The 20,691-nt window shown below is 40.2% G+C and overlaps 1 protein-coding gene across 1 annotated transcript in view; it reads right to left on the bottom strand.

Annotated features, from left to right (window-relative positions):
- Positions 1–6,768: 6,768 nt before the first annotated feature.
- Positions 6,769–20,691, bottom strand: part of LOC149311688 (deoxyribose-phosphate aldolase-like) — a 53,292-nt gene continuing 39,369 nt past the window's right edge. The window contains exons 7-9 of the mRNA XM_089526688.1: positions 17,354–17,466; positions 9,904–10,053; positions 6,769–7,111 (exon numbers count right to left, since the gene is read on the bottom strand). Of these exons, the coding sequence (XP_089382814.1) occupies positions 7,055–7,111; positions 9,904–10,053; positions 17,354–17,466 (320 nt within the window). The 3' untranslated portion in view covers positions 6,769–7,054. The remainder of the gene's footprint in view (positions 7,112–9,903; positions 10,054–17,353; positions 17,467–20,691) is intronic.

Consider the following 20,691-nt stretch of genomic DNA (forward strand, 5'->3'; position numbering starts at 1 on the left):
AAGCTGCCATCTTCCCACAGTATAATAATTCTATTTCAGGCACTCAGAAATTTTAAAATGTAGTTCATAACTGCCTGGCACCTTTGGCAAATGGGTTGGGAGTTTTTATCAGTCCTCTTTTTGAGGTGGGGCAATAAGAAACAATTCCAAAACTGAATTTGTACAAAATGTATGCAGTGCTGCTGATAAGTTTTATTTGCAGTCCCATTTCTAATATTCCCCTAGCACAAAGTTTGCCATTTGCTGCATACGCAAGAGTAACAGCTCCCCTAAACTCTAATGTAGGAAACAAACAGAAAGAACGTCTTGCCAAAATGTGAATTTAAAGTAGCTTGGATGTTAACTCAAAATGGCTATTATACTGTGTCTTTGTACAGTTAAAAACACTTTGGTTCTTGTCTGCCCTATTAAAAGAATTGACCAGATGGAAATACTTTTTTTCAGCCATCTTCTCTTCTTGCACAGGTTGTATTTAATTAAAAGACGATTCTCCCTTTTAATCCCACCCCTGACATTTTGCCTACCATCCAGATGTTACCTCTGATCATTTCAGCAGGATAAAACTTACTTCTATTCTCTGAAGGAAAAAAAAAAGAATCCAAAGTTACAACTGAGCAAATTAAAAGACTGAAGTTGTTTCTTTCTTTGGGGTCCTTGGAAGAGTCACCAAATCTACTGGGCTATGTACATAATCTCATCCAACATTCTGGTGCGGAGCAGCGGTGGAAGAAGAGGGGAAAATACTACCTCAAGCAAAGTTTCAGATACAATGAATCTGATGGGCAACATTAAATCCCATCTTTTAAGCATCTCTTTTACTAACTTGCTTCTTTTTAGGGCAAGCACCAACCTATACAGTGGACCCTTGATGTCCACTGGAGTTTGTTTCAAGAACCCCCTCTGGACACCAAAATCTGTGAATGCTGACAAGGGACAGAGGAAATGACACAAGTCAGATTATTGCTCCACCAAGCTGTCATCTACATCACAAACGTGCAAACACCAGCAGTCAATTTGTGCACTCACACTTCCCGTGGTCTACACTGGCATGTCCAGGTGCCATTTTTTACTAGCTTGGGAAAGAAGAGAAGACAAACTGCCACATTTGTGGGTGTCATCAGATGGATTACCACTTGAAAATCCCATCCAAATGCAATTTTTGAAATGAAGGGCAGGGCGTTGTTGGTGCTGGTGGCAGGATTGTTTCAAAAGACTGTCAGGAAACTTAGGGGAAAGAACAATTCAGGGGTCACATTTTCCCAACCAGCCAAATTCCATTTTGGAGACGCTCACTGTCACTGTGGCTGGGACCAAAGGCGAAGGCATTAAAAAATATTGGCATATTTTTAAGCTCTTACTGCAAGCAACTATGACATAGGAAGGGCATTCCAACTGTTTATGAAGGTTGGGGTTAGAATCCTTGGAGTGCATCTACACTGTAGAAATAATGCAGTTTGGTGTCACTTTAAGTGCTGTAGCGCCATCCTATGGAATCTTGGGATTTGTTGTTTTACAAAGTGTTTACCCTTCTCTGCCTCACAAAACTACAAATCCCAGGTTCCTATAGGATGGAACCATGCCAGTTAAAGTGATGTCAAACTGCATTATTTCTATAGTTTAGATGCATCCATAGAAAATCTGGGAAACACCAAATTGCCATGGGGAAGCTGGTCTGGCACCCAGGGAATCTGGGTTGGGTCTGTGTTCTCAGTGGTGGGGACATTTCCACAAGGAAATGGATATAGAGCCAATTGCAGGAAGCTGTCTTAACCTGAATGAAGCCAGTGCTTTATCAAATCTGCTACTATGTCTCTGACTGGCCACAGTCCTCTCCAAATTCAGGATATTTCTCAACTATGTTGCTTCCCTCTCCCTTTCAATTCTTCATTTACATATTTGTTATCATATAATATATATGCAAACATATAAGGTTCAATGCTAGCTTTGTTACAAAATTCAGTAATACAGAGAGATAAAGTAGGCAGTTTTAAATCAATGAAAACAATGCATTTATTTGACTAGATGGAATACTCTGATCACAAGGGACATTGATCATAAGATCATGGAGGATCTGAATATTTGAAAAATCAGTCCTCTGCAGGATGGGAAATTCTTGTTAATCTTTGGAAAGAGAAAGGAATGATAAACTCCCTGGTTATAGCAAGATAAATCACCTACTTGACTCTGGCCAGAATCCACTAGTGTGCATGTTATTTTACTTTTTTTAAAGCAAAGATTTTGAAGATTGAAGCTTAGACCCTGTAGATGGAGAACACAAGCTCTAGCGCTGAGCTACAGACATTACTTGTGCAGAATTTTCACTTAAAACTCACTTATCAATATCAAAAACAGTTCTGGGGATAATGTAATCCCAAGAGTTCAGCTCTGGAACCTGCTTTCAGCAAAAGGACTAATCTAGGCCACAATTTTTTAAAAATAAAATAATAAAAACAAGAGTGCCCCTGAGAATATGCAATGTCTCAGATGAATACTATACATGTTGTATATTTTATTGTTTTTAGCTGCTTTTAATTTAATTTTTATGTAAACACTTTGTGCTTTTTTAGTTTGTAACCCCGCTTCGATCTAATGGGAGAGGCGGGGAAACATAAATAAATTTTATTACTATTATTATTATTATTATTATTATGTATAGTTTGACTGTAGGGATGTGGTGGCTTAGTGGTTAAGACACCAATTCTGATGATCGTAAGGTTGGTCGTTCGAGGCCCGAGTGCTGCATGATGGGATGAGCTCCTGTCACTAGTCCCAGCTTCTGCCAACCTATTAGTTTGAAAGCAACCTCGGACAACACTGGGTCTTCGGCTTAGCAATGGAAATGAGCACCATCCCTTACAGTTGGTTATGACTAGACATTCATGTCAAGGGACTACCTTTATCTTTACCTTTGAAAATCTAACCTTTTTGGATCATCAGTGACAGAATTTCCCAGACAGACTATCTACTGGTGGATTATAAAAGTGTTGATTCAAAAAAGTAATTTTCCCAAGCTTTCAGATCAGAAAACAGTAGTTTGGTACCAACCTGAAATCTTGCCAGCCTGCTTTTTAAAAAAGTTACCTAATACTTTAGCTTCAAAGCATGATCAGAAATTCTCCTTTCTGTTCCTTGAGCTGTTTTACATGATGGCAGTCATGGTGGTTGAAACTGGAAGCCTAATGAGGAAAAGAAAAAGAAGTCTGCTCAGAATCTGAGCAGAAGGCAGCAATGAAACAGGAACAACGTTTGCTGTGGCCTGATCTTTAGAAAGGTAATTCTAGTATTATTTTTAGTTGTGTTGCATCTTCTCAGTAATTAATCTAAAATGAAATGAGAGAGAACAATCCCAGGTCAGATTATTCTTTCATTTAAATGCATTCCTAAAATGTCAAGCAATTTATTTATTCAAAGTCAAAGTTGAAACAACATTTCATGACTCAAAAATAAATTCTTCTATGTTTTTTTTAAATAGCTCAGATTTTAAGCATTTGAAACCATGATTTTTGGCATTTGTATATAATTTAACCTACCATTAGCCTAAAAATATCTTTAAGACAAAACGGAGTGACTTTGTTTTCAAGAGTAGAGACTCATCCACAACAGTGCAACTAAGGCCCGAGACAGACGGGCCAAAAGGGGCGTGGCGGTGGTGATACTAGGTTCCGGACCTTGCAGCAACTGCATGGTCCAGAACCCTAGTATGTAATGGCAGCGTCCTGATGGTGGCATACTATCTGCATGGCCACCACCATTTTCACGTAACGGATGCATAACGTCTGCACGTTGTGGCATGTCTGTTATGTCACGAGTGCGCCATTGGACATAACCCAGGTGCCGGTAAAAGAACCTGGAAAAACCAGGTTCTTTTAACTCCAGAGGGACGTTGCATGGTCTAGCAGCTGCAGTGTCCCTCCGGAGTTAAAATGGGCACCTGTATACCACCGTTTTTGGGTGGTCTGTACTGGGCCTAAGTTACAAAATGTCATAATAAATAAATAAATAAAACTTTTATTTATATACCGCCTTTCCTCCAGATCAAAGTGGTTTACATATCAAATTATAACATATTACAATAAAGTACATCAAAATTTCATACAGATTAAAAACCTTAAAAGCAATATATCACCAGTCACACTATCAGTTTTGGTTAGGCACACTGGTCTTATCGGGGTGTAATATCTCTATATAGAGTTGGAAGGATATGCTAACTGAAAAAGATGGGTTTTCAGTGCCTTTTTAAAGGCTTCCAAAGTAGGGCTGAGTCTAATCCCGTCTGGGAGTGCATTCCAATAAGTTGGAGCTATTGCCGTGTAGGCTCTCTGGTGAGTTGTTGACAATCTCACTCTGGGGTATTTGAGTAAATATTTCCCCGTTGTTCTGAGAGTGCGAGGCGGATTATGTAGGGAGAGGCGCTCCTTCAAGTAACTCAGGCCTGAGCCATATAGGGCTTTATAGGTAATAACCAACACTTTGTATTGCACCCGGAAGCTAATTGGCAGCCAGTGGAGAGATTTCAGTACAGGTGTTATATGGTCGGATCTTGAAGTTCCCGCGACCAGTCTGGCTGCAGCATTCTGAATGAGTTGAAGCTTCCGAACCTGGTACAAAGGTAGCCCCATGTAGAGCGCGTTACAGAAATCCAAGCGAGAGGTTACCAGTGCGTGTACTACTGTTTCAAGGTCCTTTCGGTCCAGACAGGGATGCAGTTGGAGTATCAGCTGAAGATGGAACCAAGCTGCAGAATCATGAAAGCAACCGACACTGCTTCTCAGTACATACCGACTATTCATCCTTGGAAACACCTGCATCTTTGTGGGATAAAATTGGGAATCCTCTACAACAGGAATGGTCAACATCTGTGGGTTCAGTAATGAATCCCTCAAGAAACTACTCAAGACTTTACTATGCCAAAACTGTGGGACTTTTAAAAACTTTTTTTAAAAAAAGAACTGACCCAAATTTCATTTTCAGTTTTAAAAAAGGCCAACATTTCGCTAAACTAAGACCTTTAATGTCTTAAGAATCTATACTCCTAGAGTCTTCAAGGAGTGCAATTCTTCCTGTTCTGATGGGAGATCAGGAAGAACAGCAGACACAACGGACTTGTTTTGAAGTTTTTGTAAAGCAAAACCACATTCACATACAACCATAATGCTGCTTATTAAACCCAGTGGGAGCTAGTAAACATGATATTTTACAGGTGGTCAGGTATAGCCCAAGTGTAGAAATTGTGCAGCGCTTTAGATGTTGGACTGCAACTCTCAGAATCTCTAGTCAATGGTAGGAATGCTGGAAGTTGTAGTCTACCAACATGTGGAATGTCACCCACTCAGATTAATGTGATGTCCAAGTCCAGCAAACTTTACTGCCCATTCCTGGACCATGAACAAGATGAATAAGGTTTGCTTGAGGTCTATTTCTTTGGCTGGTCAAGGAAGAGGCAAGCCAGACTGCTGGGTTTGGATATCATGGCAAATAAACTGTGGATGGAAGGTTTGTCATTGTTTACTCACTTCTGCTTACAGTGGGAATAAGACTGATGATGCCAAAAGACCACCTCAACCCTGAGAATCCAAAACTATAAATTGAGAAGTTGCTTTTTTGGGCTGCAGAGAACCAAACACATAGAAGTTGTGGTTTCAACCTGATGACACTGGGAGCTGTATTTTTAAAAAGGCATTTTCCCAAAGTTGGGCACAGAATTCTACAGAATTCTGGTTTGTCACATGCAATGAGTGAAAACTGCAATGGGTGTGTACATTTACGTGTGTCAGGGAATGAACAGCAGCAGAAGATTCATGAAATAAATATTATTACATTGACTCAGGATGAAAAAAACAGAAATAAAATGTTATTGTTCCGTTTCTAAACACACAACACACTTGATCCATGGGCACAAGAGACTCTTTTGTTGGTTTGATTTTGACAAGCAACACCTCTGCATCTCCCATCAGGTCCATTGAAAGCTGTTCCAAAACTCAGAAGGTTTTCCAAATTGCAATTCCATATGCTTGCCAATCCTGACGCCTGGCATATCATCAATTACATGAATGATTTTTTTCAAAAGAAAATTGCAGATGGAAAGAGGCACAATAATTGTTTTGCTTCCCTAGTACGGCCTTGACATGGACTGGGACCCACACCTGTTAGCTTGCTTTGGCAGGAGAGAGAAACTCCCATACACTCCAATATGAGCTCCTCCCTGATCCAGCAAACCGTTAAATCAATCTACATCAGATCCCTTATGCCTACAATTTGGTTTCAAAAACCCATTTACAGAAGCAACTGTTGATTGCATGAGTGACTCTAAGTCTAGTTTGACTTTCAGAAGTGTCTGTACCAGAGTCCACTCCAATACAGGTTGACTCTCCCTTATCTGAAATGCTTGGGATCAGAAGTGTTTTGGATTTTGGATTATTTATATATAGATAATGACATAACTTGGAGATGGGGCCTAAAAGGTAATTTTATGCATAAAAAAGTTAATTTTATGCACAATATTTTAAATAATTTTGTGCATGAAACCAAGTTTGTGTACACTGAACCATCAGAAAGTAAAGGTGTCACTAATTCAGCCACCCATGAAAAAAGTTTTGGATTTTGGAATATTTCAGATTTTGGAATTCTGGATACAAAAGACTCAACTTGTATCAGAGTATAACCTTACTTTCATTATAACCAATTTCTAAAGCTCATCCCCACCACCATTCTCCCAAAGACTAAAACAGAAAAATAACAGAATTCAAGCTGAAACCATCAGTTGGTCATCTTGTTTTTATTATCATTGTTGCAATTAATGTGAAAGAGCTGCAACAGAATTAACACTGCCAATCTTTGAAATCCAAAGCTCTCTATATTTATCCATAGATTTTGGGGGCACTCTAAGCACAATGAAACCATTAAATGGGAGCACTGGCTCTTTAATCCTTCCATAAGGATTTCCTGGGCTTGGCTGCAGGTAAAGAGTCAAGGACATTGTTTCTTTAAGCCTCTTCCCATGTATTGTCTCTTCCTTTCTCTCTCTGTACATCATATGATGAATTAAGTCGCTGATCTAAGCCATAGGTATGTCATAGTAAGCCGCATATCTGCTAGTCACGTGGTGATAAATCTGCAGAATGGGGAAGGGGAGTTTACCAGAGCAATTAAAGACAAACAGAAATTAAACAAAGCTGACAAATTAAGGGCAGGTTAACAAGAAGGTGGATGCCATTTATAGACACTTAATTACTCACACTGAGTAAAATGTTGGTCTACTAAAGTTTTCTGAAGCTTTTCCCTTTGAGCAAGAAATATACAATTACATATTTTCTCCTCCTATTTCCCCATATTTTATTGGCTTTATCCGTGGACTTCTAGGTGCTCCAAGGAGAACAAGATATGTGAAGCTCACTGAAACTCACAAAAGCCTTATGAAGCAGATTAAGTTGAGAGAGCATGAGACTTAACTAAGATTACTCAGGGTGCATCTGCACTGCAGAAATAATCGAGATTGATACTACATTAAATGCCGTGGTTCAGTGCTATAGAATTCTAGAAATTATAGTTTGTTGTGGCACCAGAGCTCTCTGGCAGAGAAGGCAAAATGCTCAAAAAACTACAGTTCCCAGAATTCCATAGCACTGAGCCATGGTAGTTAAAGTGGTGTCACCCTGGATTATTTCTGATGCAGCCTCAGTAAACTGGAGTGGGGATTTCTTGGTCCTGTTTCAGCCATTGTGCCAACAGAAACTGCATCTTCTCTTGTCCTGGCTTAGTGGCAGATCTGAATAGGTGTTCCTCCTATTGTGTGAAACTAACCACTGGATTTAATCTAGTGTTCGCAGTAGCAATCCCAACACTGCAAGCCTTTCTGTCTGCCGAGCTAAATCCCTTGTATCAGCCAAGGAGGCCCATGTTTCACAGTGGGAATAAACAGTAGTGCTGTTGGAATAATGCTGAATGGTCACTTTTAGGCTCAATGTTTCACTATTCTTATGGCCAAGATAAAAGCCAAAGGGATTTTTGCTAAGATTGCTTTTTTGCAGGGGAGGGAGGACTGAGTTGTTAGTCCAAAAGCTAACTTGTTTCCCTCTTTTGCTTCTCTCAGTTCTCTTGCATCCTCATTGTCTTTGATATTTCCTTTAGTTCTGTCTGGATCTTAGCAAAAAGCACCGTTTCACTGCCCTCTACTATGAACTCTATTTTCACAACTGAGCACGTGAGGCCGCTCATGGGCTCCCAATGAAGTCTGCTGGTACCCTCCAAGCCCAGGCCATTACTTCCTTCCTTTTAGATAGCTGATGATAATGTGATGCAACCTATGATAATTACCCCCTTGTGGTTTGGTGACCAGAGCCCTGTAACAGCCCACACAAACATTGCCCTTTGTGAATTTCCATCTAATTGGGAACAACCAGGTCATGAAGTTCTTTGCTTCTCTCTCTTCTGAAAGAGCTAAGCATATCCACTCTGTTTTTTTTCTTTCTCTCTTTCTTCTGATATCACTAACATTTTCAGTTCAGTTCTGCCTCTTGAACGGCCAACACTGTGCTATTATCCCTATCTAAGCTCTCTACATACCACTCCACTCCTAAATTGATAAACTATAACCCTCTATCTCCATCTTCCCTTGCTCTGTTGCTACTATTCAAAGATATAGCTGTGTTAGTATGTAGAATCAGCATGTAGCGAGATCTTGTAGCACCTTTGAGACTAACTGAAAGAAAGAAGTTGGCAGCATGAGCTTTAGTAGACAGGCCAAAGCCAAACTGGTCTTGCCTCTTCATTTCCATACACACTGGCCAGTTCCCAATGTCTTTGTTCACTAACAACCATAATTAAAACTGGACTTGCTACTTTATTTCCATACACAAAGGATTCTGAATTTGAATTGACATTCTTATACACCAATGGCATATATATGTCTGTCCCTGGTTTCCACTCCACTAAATGCATCTGAGGAAGTAGACTGAGGTCTATGAAAGGTCATACTGCCAACTTCTTTCTTTTAGTTAGTCTCTGTTGCTAGTTTTATGTCCCTAAAAGAATTATCCGCCTGTCCAGCACTGGAGACAGTGTACTAGCAAATTTTTCATGAAAAAATATTTGTGGTTAAACCTTCCTTGCTCTGAAGCTTTACCACTGTTCCTGAACATTTTTGCCCACTAGATTGCAGCACAACATACAATCCGACACATGGAAGCAATATCCCTGCCCCAAATCCTAGTATTTTCAAGTACACTTTTCAGTTGCATGTTTACACATACATGCAACTAGAGAGACATGCAAAGGTAAAAAAGTTTTGCATGCAGAAGTTCAGTCACTGAAATCTCTGGTTAAAAGTAGCAGGTGATGGAAAAACACTTTGGTGGGATCTGGGAAAGTGGCTAAGATAATACAGGTCTAAACAAATGAATGGTTTGAACAGGTATAACAAAGCATTCTGTGTTTCATCATCTCCTACCTGTTCCTTTTAATTGGATAGGCAGGACAGAACCTGATCCCTCATGGATGGAAGAATGTACAAAACTGCAATCCCTCTCTAGTAAAAGCTGTTTTGTCATTTTAAAATTGAAAGATGAGATAAAGGTAAAAAGGGGGGAACCTCACAAATATCTAGAGGGACTTGGGATCAGTTCAAAAGCAGATTGTGTGTGTGTGAACCTGTGGCATCACAGATGTACAGCATGAATTCTACCTCTGAATTCTTACTCTAAGATGGGTAATACGCCACAGAATGAACATATTCCCAAAAAGAGGCAGTTCAAGAAAACCAAGTGGTTAATATTAGCAATTAAAGCAAAGCTTCATTCTTTCAGCAACTGGGTAAGAAAGCAAAACGTATGAAATGGAAAATATGAAATGTCTATATTGCAAAAGGCAACACTATTTTGGTTTCAGAAGCAGCCATAGAAGCCTAACCTGTCTCTCAATATCTCCCAGCAAAGTACTGGCACCCAGGCGAAAAAGTTCCGGTTTTAGCCACTCATCTCCCAGTTCTTCCTTCATCAATGAGAGCCAGGTCAAGGCATCTTTGGCAGTGCGAATGCCTCCTGCAGGCTTAAATCCAACCTTAATTTAAGAAGGAAGGGGAATAGAAAACAAGGTAATGAAGAAGCTATTTGAAGAATACATGCGCTGGTAGAGAAGAAAATAGAAATTTGCATATAAAATGCATAGATTTATCTACAAAATGTATGCAAGGAATGTTTATTTATATAGGGATTGTGATTCTGCTTTTCCAGCCTGAAATGGAGGTATGCACAGTGGCTTATGGGCTCATAAAACATAAACCCAACAATGAAGATGCCAACAAAGCAAACACAAAATCATTAAAAATATAAAAGGAAGCAGCAAAAGCTTTTTTAAATAGTCCCCTGAACAGAACCAGGCCTAAATAAAGCAGGCCTATAACAACAGATAATCCAAGAGCTCACTACCAAAGAATAATTTTCAGGTGACAATTCAACAGCTGCCAAAGTAGGACATCATGCAGCAGAGTTCCATGTAAAAGCATGGTGCACTTGTGTGTGGAACTCCTTGCCCCATGATGTCTTACTGATGCAGCTGTTGAATCTTTCTGTATGTATATACACATAATAGAGAGGAATCAGAAGGCAGACCACACTCCAAAACAATTTTTAAAATATTAAGGGGAATAAAAATCCGAAATAAGTCCATTGTCTTGATTATTCATGGAGGGTGAATGGCACGTGCACAACGTCTCGCACAGGAGCGCACAGCCATTCGAGCCAATGGGGCTTGAATATATGTGAGTTTCTGTTTTCGTGGGGGTGGTCCAGAATGTATTTTGTTGCAGATCCGAGTGTCATGACAAATACTCACCAATGGCCCAATACATCATTAATGATAAGGCATGGTCATATTCCATTCATATGAGTCACAATTAATTTCTATTCAGCATTCACTGTTCCAATGCAAGGTGCAGCCCAAGCCCTGCTCTGCAGTTTAATCCATAGTCAAACACACTGGAGGCATGTGATTGTATTATTCCACCTACTCGGCCGCAGAGACAAGAAACCTACTTGATCCACAAGCTTAGGAGTTGGATTATCCAATGCCAACATAAAGCTTGTAGGTGATGAGTAGGATGCACCAAAGGTCAGCTTTCCCTAATCTTGAACCCCCCAGATGTGATGGATTGCAACTTTCAGCACTCAACAGTGCCTGCAATGACTGGGGATGACAGGAGCTGTAAATCAGCATATCTGGAGCCATGCTTTGAGGAAGACCACTGCAGGATGTAAACCTGTTTTCAGCGTTAAAGTAAACAGGGGCTGCATCTGTACTACTGAAATAATACAGGCTGACACCACTTTAATTGCCTATGGAATCCTGGGATCTGTAGTTTGTTGTGACACCAGAGACAGTGAAGGCTAAATATCACAAAATACAAATCTCAGAATTCCATAGCATTGAGCCATAGCAATTAAAGTGGTGTCAAACTGCATTATTTCTGCAGTGTGGATACAGCCAGGGAAGGCCTTTTTCACAGTAGGCCATCCCAGCCTTTCAGGAACCTGGTACTGGGCCTACAACAGAAAAGGTTTTGTTCCTACAGTATATTCGACATTTAGGTTTTCTTCCTACAGAATAAGGATAGGGAACTTCTTATACTTCACAGGATGAATTCCATTGTAGAGATATTTTCATGGGCCACATCCTAGAGGTGAGCAGACCAAAAGGAAAGACTGGGACCAAAAATGTCAATATTATTTGACTTAAAGCCTTAGGAGAAAGATTTAAAACATTCAAACATGGGTGGTGGTGGTAAGGGAATAACACCCCCTGCAAAAGCTGAGAAACTACCAGATGATGGTGTCACAGGAAAGCAGATGTGGTCCTATGGGGGGGGAACCCAAAACATTAGACTGGGATACTAAGAAAGCCAGGTTTGGCACCAGAGTCTAAGGTTTGCCATGCTGATGTAGCAGTAGCAGTACTTATTGCCATCATTATATAGTGATACCTCTATAGGGGATGCAACGGCACAGCAAAGCATCACCTTCGATCTAGGGCAGTACTCTGTAATCCCTTTGGGGTGACAGACCCCTGTGGGAATCCAATGACAGCAGTGGGATCCTTCCCCACTTGAACGTCCATAAGCACAATTTTCGAAGTAACAGGAAGGAAATTGAGGGAAGGGGGATAATTTTTCATTCCCAGTTCACAACCCCCTGAGAGTTGTTTGTTGTTGTTGTGTGCCTTCAAGTTGCTTCCGACTTACAGTGAACCATTATGGGGTTTTCATGGCCAGATTTGTTCAGAGGAGGTTTGTTACCGCGCTTTTCTGAGGCTGAGTGCATGTGATTTGGGTTTCATGGCCAAGTTGGGAATCGAACTCTGATCTCCAGACTCCTGGTCCTACACTTACATCACTGTTATGATGATGCCACACCCGGAAGTTATAGTACAAACTAAATTTTCCAAGCTCTGTCTAGGAATCTTCTCTTATTTGTAACGAATTCCTTCCTCATAGCAATCTCCTTTTTAATGCACTGCCTAAACAGGGGTAGCACTTTTGGAAGTCAGCCTTAGGGATGCTAAATAGTACCTCTGGTTGAGGCCCTTTTAAATTGGACCACCACCTCTTCCGTGTTCCTCCAAATAATTCCATTTCTTTTCACTCGGCGTGCTACCTGTCTCCTTTTCTGTTTGCTGACTTTATACAGACTTCATCCAACTACTGTGTGTGTGTGTGTCTTTCATTCAAGAGCTATAAAAGTCTAGCTACTTTCTGCCTGCTGTTTCATAGCATTTCATTATTTTGTTTAATAAGTTCATCTCCTTGAGAATATTTTCTTGTCACCTTATATTATTAAAAGTAATAAGTTTCTCTGGACTAGGGATTCCCCAACAGAAAAACCAATTTGTGTGTGTCCTTCAATAATGACAGGAAAAGATTATTTCCCATTATGCTGCATACTTTTCATATCACCGCCGCAGCTTATCATTCAATAAATGTTAGCCTGCAAACGGCTTCTGTCCTCGGAAGAAGTTTAATTTCTACATTAACCTGTTTTTACTGGCCAACGCCTTGCTAGGAAAGCATCTGTACAGCAGCCAAATTGGTTTGTTAAGGAAACTATTTAGAAATCTCTTGTCAGTGATAAAATAGCCTCCATTTAATAAAAGGATATAAACTCAGTTTACATCTAAATTTTTATTATTATTTCCTGAGCAGGTGCCTACGCTACATGCTTCCAGTTAATAGAACTTTAAACACTCTCCCCCCCTCCACCATAAATGCTCTGTAAATGAACGATAAATTAAACAGTTATCTTAATGACATGAAAAAAATTTCCACATGAATCTCAGCACAGATGCCTGACTCAGGAGTTGCATGAGCAGGTTGCCCCACTTACATAGAATTTCATATATTAAATAGTCCCCCTGGTTTCTGTGTAGAGAGACCTTGCAAAAATTACTTTTGGATGACAACTCTCATAACCACCCCTGCCAGAATGGCCCAATGGAGAATTCTAGGATGTTCTCTCCAAAACAGCAACTATCTCAAGTGCTAAGGTGTAGTAGTTTGAGTGTTGGCTTACGAATCTGGCAATCAGGGTTCGATTCCCCACTCAAGCATAAAAACCCACTGGGTGTATTCCTGCATGTCTGGGGGTTAAACTAGATGTCCATTGTCGTCTTTTCCAATTCTAAGATTATATGATTCTATATAAGGAGATTATCACAAGGAGGATAAGGATGCGAGAAAAGTAGGATGCTGCCGTCCTTATCACGTGATTGAGGGAAGATTATCACATGATGTCTCGTGATGTCGCGCTCATCCTGTCCTTCACCTGTCAGTGAGGTGCCATGGTCCTGTCACTTTTCATTAATGGTAGTTTCCTGTTAATGAAAAGTGATGGGACCATGGCGCTTCACTGATGGGAGAAGGACGGGATGAGCACGATGTTGCGGGATGTTGTGCGATAATCTTCCCACAATCGCATGATAAGGATGGGAGCATCCCACTTCACTCCCATCCTTATCCTCCCTGTGATAATCTCCAATGTGTGTACAACTCTGCAGATCATGCACTATACAGATGGAAAACAGGGCTACTTGGTGCAAACATCAGGGTTGTGGCTTCGAAGGACAGGCCTACATAAGCTCTGGATTGGTTTGTTAATGTAATACCAGATTAGCCTCAATTTATGAAGGAGTGGAGAAAGTGAGGCTCATAGGCTGCATGTGGCCTCAGAAGCTCCTGGATATGGTGAAATTTTTGCCTGAAAATTGCACAGAAAGCCCCCCAGATGATCCAAAACACCTCCGTTTAGGGAATGCCAGCATGATGCAGTGTTTGAGTGTTGGATTATGATTCTGGAGACCAGGGTTCAATTCCCAGTTCAGCCATGGAACCCACTGGATGGCCTTGGGTAAGTTACACAGTCTCAGCAGCCTCAGGGGAAGGCAATGGCAAACTTCCTCTGAACAAATCTTGCCAAGAAAACTTCATGAGAGGTTCGCCTTGTTAGGGATGATGGGAGTTGCAGCTCTTCTCCTGGTTTTCACTCTCACCCCCCTGGTCAGGGGAAGAACAACCAGTTTGACCAGTAGCTCTGAGAATTGGCTGAAGATGTCTTCCAATCTTCTCTGAAGTCTGCTGGTTCTTGTGCAGCTGTCAAGATACCAGTCAACACAGCAGTCTTCTATAAAAGATCTACTTTTATTCTAATATATACACTATGCACAAAACAATTCACTACTCACAAAACTCACACTACTATACTCCTCAATACCCACAAAAAGTATTGCCATACATTATTGCTTATATAGGCATTTGTCTCTCTATTCATTATACAGTTGCCACCTCCTGGGCGTGTACATACATTATGATTGACATATCATACTTGGCTCAATCTTTACTTCACATTGCATCATACATTCCTGCCCACTCAATGACTTTCAGGTGATATCAATTTGCACCTTTTCACTTTGTCCTTGCCACATGTGTCCTTGGCTTTTAGGAACTTCTAATTACATTATATGCAACACCTATGTGCCATTTCAATTGCTTTTGCTGTGTCATGTTACTTTCAAATACATTCATACATATTATATTTCTTGTGACTATATATCCCATGTTGCTTTTTCCTGACACGCCTTAGGGTCACCATAAATCAGAAATGACTTGACGGCACGCAACAACTTGACGGCACACAACAACAACAACAACAGCAGCAGCAGCAGCAGCAGCAGCATTTAGAATTCTCAGCCAGAGAGCTCTAGTGCTGCCCCAAACGATAATCCCCCAAATTCCACAGGATGCAGCTGTGGCAATGAAAGTGGAATCATAGTGTAATAATTGTGTAGTGTGAAAGGACCCATGGCTGCAGCAGCAAAGAGGACCCCGCTACAAGTTGAGGAATAGGCACTGAACAACGGTTTGCTAAAACCTAACCCTGCCTGATATTCTTTTTAGACTACAATGCCCAGAATCCCTGCCTAGAGAACAGGGGGAAGCTATTAATAGTTTCTAACATCAAACCACAGTGACTGCTGGAATTTTGAAAACCTACCAATTAAATAAATGAGACAAGAGAGACAGAATAATGTCAGATTGAAGGGCACTTCTCTTTCACGTATCAGAGAATTCATTAGGAAGAACGAAGAAGCACCTCCAGCACTGGATTGTGGTGTCATGAAAAAGGCAGAAAAGTCTTACTTTCTAAATTTATTCTTCCTTCTCTGGCCCTCCCAGGGAAAGGCACTAGTAGGATTCATTTCTTCTGCCCCAGGTACCTAAAGCTTGCCTTAGGTACTATGAACTTTACCAAGCAGGAGGACAGGGTCTCTTCTGCCTTGGGCAGCAAAATGATACGGGTCAGCCCTCAGATGGGGTGGGGAAGTACAGGTTGGCATGCTTTGGATGATAAAGCTAAACTGAATGGCAAAGACAGATGAAAAATCATCCTCTAGATTCAAAACAAACTGTTCATGCAGTACCACCACCACCAGAAATCACAAAAATGGAACCTTATGGTTTGAAAAAAATGTGATGGCAGGGGTAAGAGTCTTGTTTTAAAGCAGGGGTTCCCAACCTGGTGTGCAGTAAAGCTACTTGTGCTAATCTGGGTTCAGTTTTCTTTTGTCAGTCAAGACAAAATCTAGGAATCACATGAATCCACCTGCGGATTGCAGTCAGCAAGGAAGTTCCACATTTTGACAAAATCATGAATGAAAAGCAAGAGAAAAAAAGTCACTGAATTTTATGTTCACAATTGGGATACATTTTACTATTTACATTTTTTTTCTGAATAAATGAAACTCTGGCACGTTACAGACCGCCTAAAAGCGGTGGTTTGCCGCCGCCGGTTGCTGTGTCCGGGAACCGCAGCGGCCAAACTGTGCAGTTCCCGGGCGCAGCAAAAAAGAAGCGCCCAAATGGTGCTTCTTTTTGCATCTTGGAAGTGGTGCCGCGAGGCGCTAGTCGCACACTCGTGGCGTCACTTCAGCCACGTGACGTCTGGATTCTACATGTCCGCAACGTCAAAATGGCAATACCCGTGTAGAACGGGTGCCACCATTTTGTACGGACCCAGTCCGTACTAGGGTTAGGGGCGTCAGGAAGTGATGCCCCTTCCTAACCCTAGTACATCCTGGGGGCTTACTATATGCCCACCCGGAACGGGCCTCTAATTGCTCAATTTAGATTTGTGTTTTATGCACCTGAGTTTCATTAGTTCACTCACAGTATTGTATTTATATGTGGATCAATTTGTGATTCAAAAATTAGAAATTAGAATTCCTTATCTTCAAACATGTTATTACTTTTGTAGGGGGTACAAACATTAATCAAACATTTCCGAGGGGTGATTTCCTTTATTTTCAGCTCCTAGAAGCCCCTGCCAGCTTGGCTAATGGTCAGCATTTTAGAGAAGTGAAGTCCAAAACATTTGGAGGACCCAAGTATGGGAATTTATTTGATCCTTTTTTAAAAAATGGGCCAGGAGAGGGAGTCTCACACCCAACAAAAACCCAAGACAAACAAACTTTGGAGGCCCCATGTGACTCACATATTGTTTACACCCATGCTGAGGTGTGAGGTTACAAGTGTCCCAGGTTCAGATCCCTGCCTAGCCATGGACCAAACTGGTCTTGGATCAGTGGCTATTTTTTAGTCCAATGGGGTTCTTGTGAGGATAAAATGAAGTTCAGAACCAGAAAGACCATTCTGAGAGAGGGAAAAGATAAAAAATAACAAACAAGCATGGATGCCCAAGGATCCTAGAATATGCCACATTTCTAAACACCCCCCCCCCCCCCGTACTGTTTACATTGGTGTAGCTTTCATGACTGCAGTCTTTTACAAAATTAAAAGAGTGAGGTGATGTTGGGTTACCTTGTAGCCAGTTTTCCAGTAGAAGTCTCTGATGGCTCGTACCATGACCAGCCCTACTGGAAAGGTAGCATTAACAGCCTCTTTTCCCGTGGAAGTTTTAATAAAATCAGAACCTTTAGAAAAAAATAATAATAATTAAAAAGGGGTGTTAAAGGTTAGCAAAAGGATCATTAGAACTCTTAAGTGAAACTTCATCATCAATATATTTCTTCCTTTAAATCATACTAGGGGAGCAAGGTCAACCTGTCACTAAATGTCACTATGTGCAGTGCAGAGATAAAAGCCTGGAAAAGTTATTTTTTGAATGAAGCTCCTTGGACTACAGCTCATGAAAGATATTGTGAAGCTGGAAAGTAGGCAGAGAAGACCAACTAAAATGATCTGGTCTGGAAACCAAGCCATATGAGGAATGACTTAGGGAGCTTATTATTATTATTATTATTATTATTATTATTATTATTATTATTTATAAAGCGCTGTAAATTTACACAGCGCTGTACATACAATCTATGAGAGAAATTGCAGAGGGGCAAGTGGGTTCAAGAAAGGAAGCGGCACTAAGGATCACAATGTTAATGGAATGCACCAAAGAATTCTAGATGAAAATCAGCATGTCTGTATAGAATCATAGACTCATGGAGTTGGAAGAGACCACAAAGGCCATCCAGTCCAACCTTCTGCCATTCAGGAATACACAATCAAATCACTCCTGACAGATGGCCATCCAGCCTCTGTTTAAAAACCTTCAAAGAAGGAGACCATACCACAAACTTTTTGACTGTATAGATCATGAAAAGCTATGGAATGTTCTTAAAGACACGAGAGTGCCACTATTTTTGATAGTCCTGATGAGTAGTGTCCACTTAGGACAATTATTAGAACAGAATATGGAGAAACAGAATGTTTAGGTTGGAGAAGGGAAGACTGATAGTTGACATGATAGTCATCTTGAAATATCTGAAGGGTTGTTATGGAGAAGATGAAGCAAATGTGTTTTCTGCTGCTTCAGAGACTAGAACACAAACGAATGGATTCAACATACAAGAAAAGTGATTCCTCCTAAACATTAGGAAGAACTTTTTTTACTATTAGAATTATTTGACAGTGGAATATAGGTTGCCTCAGAGGGTAGGAGATTCTCCATTTTTGGAGGTCTTCAAAAAGAGATTGAATGGGCATCTTTTAGGAGTGCTCTAATTGTATATTCCTTTGTGGCAGGAGGTTGGAATAGATGGCCCTTCGGATCCCTTCCAAAGAAGCTATAACTGTAATCCCACTGGCCATGCTAACTATTCCCAGCCATGCTGGGAATTATAGTTGAAAAAAGTTACTTTTCCAAGCTATTGTAGAATGCTTTGTTCAGAATTCCAACTATGCCCATCTCTAAGCATAATCCATTCCATTTTGCAGTTTGAGATGACAATCCTCATATGAAGGGCATAGGAAGTTGCCTTATTACCAGGTTAGACTAAGCCCGAGCTTGGTGTGTGTGTGTGGCTTTTTCAGACTACAGCTTCCAGAATTCCCTAGCCAGCATGCTTCTGAAGGATTCTGGGAGTTGTAGTTCATAAAAGTATCATGTCTAAGTTCTAAAGCTAGACTTATTGTCCAGCTGGTCCAGTACTGTCCATTCATACTGGCAGTGGTTCTCCAGAGGAAGACTTCTATCTCACCTGTTCTCTGAATCCTGATATAAATAAAATGAAACATAAATAAGATTTTCCAAATGCAAAGCATTTCCTCAGCCGGTGAGCTATAGCTCTCTTTTTAAAACTGATGACCATTGTCTTTTCTTCCTCTTTAGAAAAGCAAATCAAGCTTCCTTTCACCAACTTACACTCCCCGGCCCCTCCTTGATTTTCATATTACTGCAGAGTTTAAGCCCTTTCGCACAGTACTTTCGCATCACCCCCTCCTTTCAAGCTAAGGTAAGTCAAAGCTTTTATAAGTCTGGTAATTAGAAATCTCTATGGTATAGTTTCATTAAAAACTTTCATTAAACAACATCTGCCCTTGTATAGGGTCTCCTAATCAATTTGGTCAAACAGAAGGGCTTCTAATCGGCTGTTGATAAAAATAGAAGATGAAATTTTAATTCTAATAGATTAACCACAAACTCAAGATAGTCTTCAAAATCCATCTCCCTCTATTCTCCAGTGGATTTAACGACTATTCAGCAACTCATTACTAAATAGAACAAGATGAACATTTTCCAGTTCATTAAAGAAATGTACTATGTATTTTTGCATTGTCCTCATGATTCGTTACAGGGAGTCTTAATTACAAGATAATGGATAATGGTTATTAAACGCAGGCTCCAGTAATGAAGCTCTATTCATTTGCGAGCCTCGGAGACTGCAAAGAGGAGAAAATAAAATTACTAGCTTCAAAAGATTAACGGATCAAATTATTATTCAGTTTTGAAAATCTCATTCAGACTTTGCAGAAACAAGAAGGGATTTTTTAAAAAAAAATTGCTAGTATTAGGACTATAGTGATGCACTTAGTTTTTAAAATAAAATAATATCTTAAGGCTATTAGTAGAATAATCAGCTTGAGATGTGATTATCAAACACACAGCCAATTTAGCAGCATCTTCTAACAATGAAAACAATGCATTTTTTAATTTCATGAACAAATTCTATTTATGATACGATCGAGAGTTTGCTAGCAGGATTCTATAAAGAATTCGAAAGACGGATACTGCCACACAGCCTTACACTATATAGATATTATTAACATTTTATATTCCACTAATGAAAACAGGGACTTTGAAGGGTGGAGGAAGAGAAAGCAAACTACTGTTTTAAAATGGAAGCCATTAAGCATAACTCATGCTAGTTTTATAAATAAAGGTGCTTCTGGCCATATTATTCACCATCCGTGCTTTTTTCTTGTAAAGAGATGTAATAAAAGAGGGCATAGTTTATGCAAAGAGGGGATCAGCATATGATCTCATAGAAACATGTGGTTGGGATTGAGCTGCAGCAGAAATTATGTGGGTCAAGAACAATCAGGACCATAGTTGGGGTACTTTTTGGAGCTACAGTTCCAGAATCTCCAACCAACATGGTGGATGTTGTAGTCCAAAAAGTAACTTTTTCCAATTGTGCCTTGGGATTCTGAATGGCTTCCAACAAAACTTGCTCAGGGTTCTGTTACCACTTGGCCCACAGGACAAAATTAGACTACTTCACAGTCTAATCATAGTATTTATGTTTCAAAGAATATAAAAATAGTCAAATTCATTCAGACTTTGCTGTGTAACGGTAATGTTTAGTGACTTTCACAGTTACAAGATGAAGCCTTACATTCTGCTATCAGAAGTGGGAAAATAT

The sequence above is a fragment of the Sceloporus occidentalis genome, unplaced genomic scaffold, assembly GCF_023333645.1.
Source record: "Sceloporus occidentalis isolate IW3139 unplaced genomic scaffold, rSceOcc1.0.p SCAF_5, whole genome shotgun sequence".
Taxonomy (NCBI): Eukaryota; Metazoa; Chordata; class Lepidosauria; order Squamata; family Phrynosomatidae; genus Sceloporus; species Sceloporus occidentalis.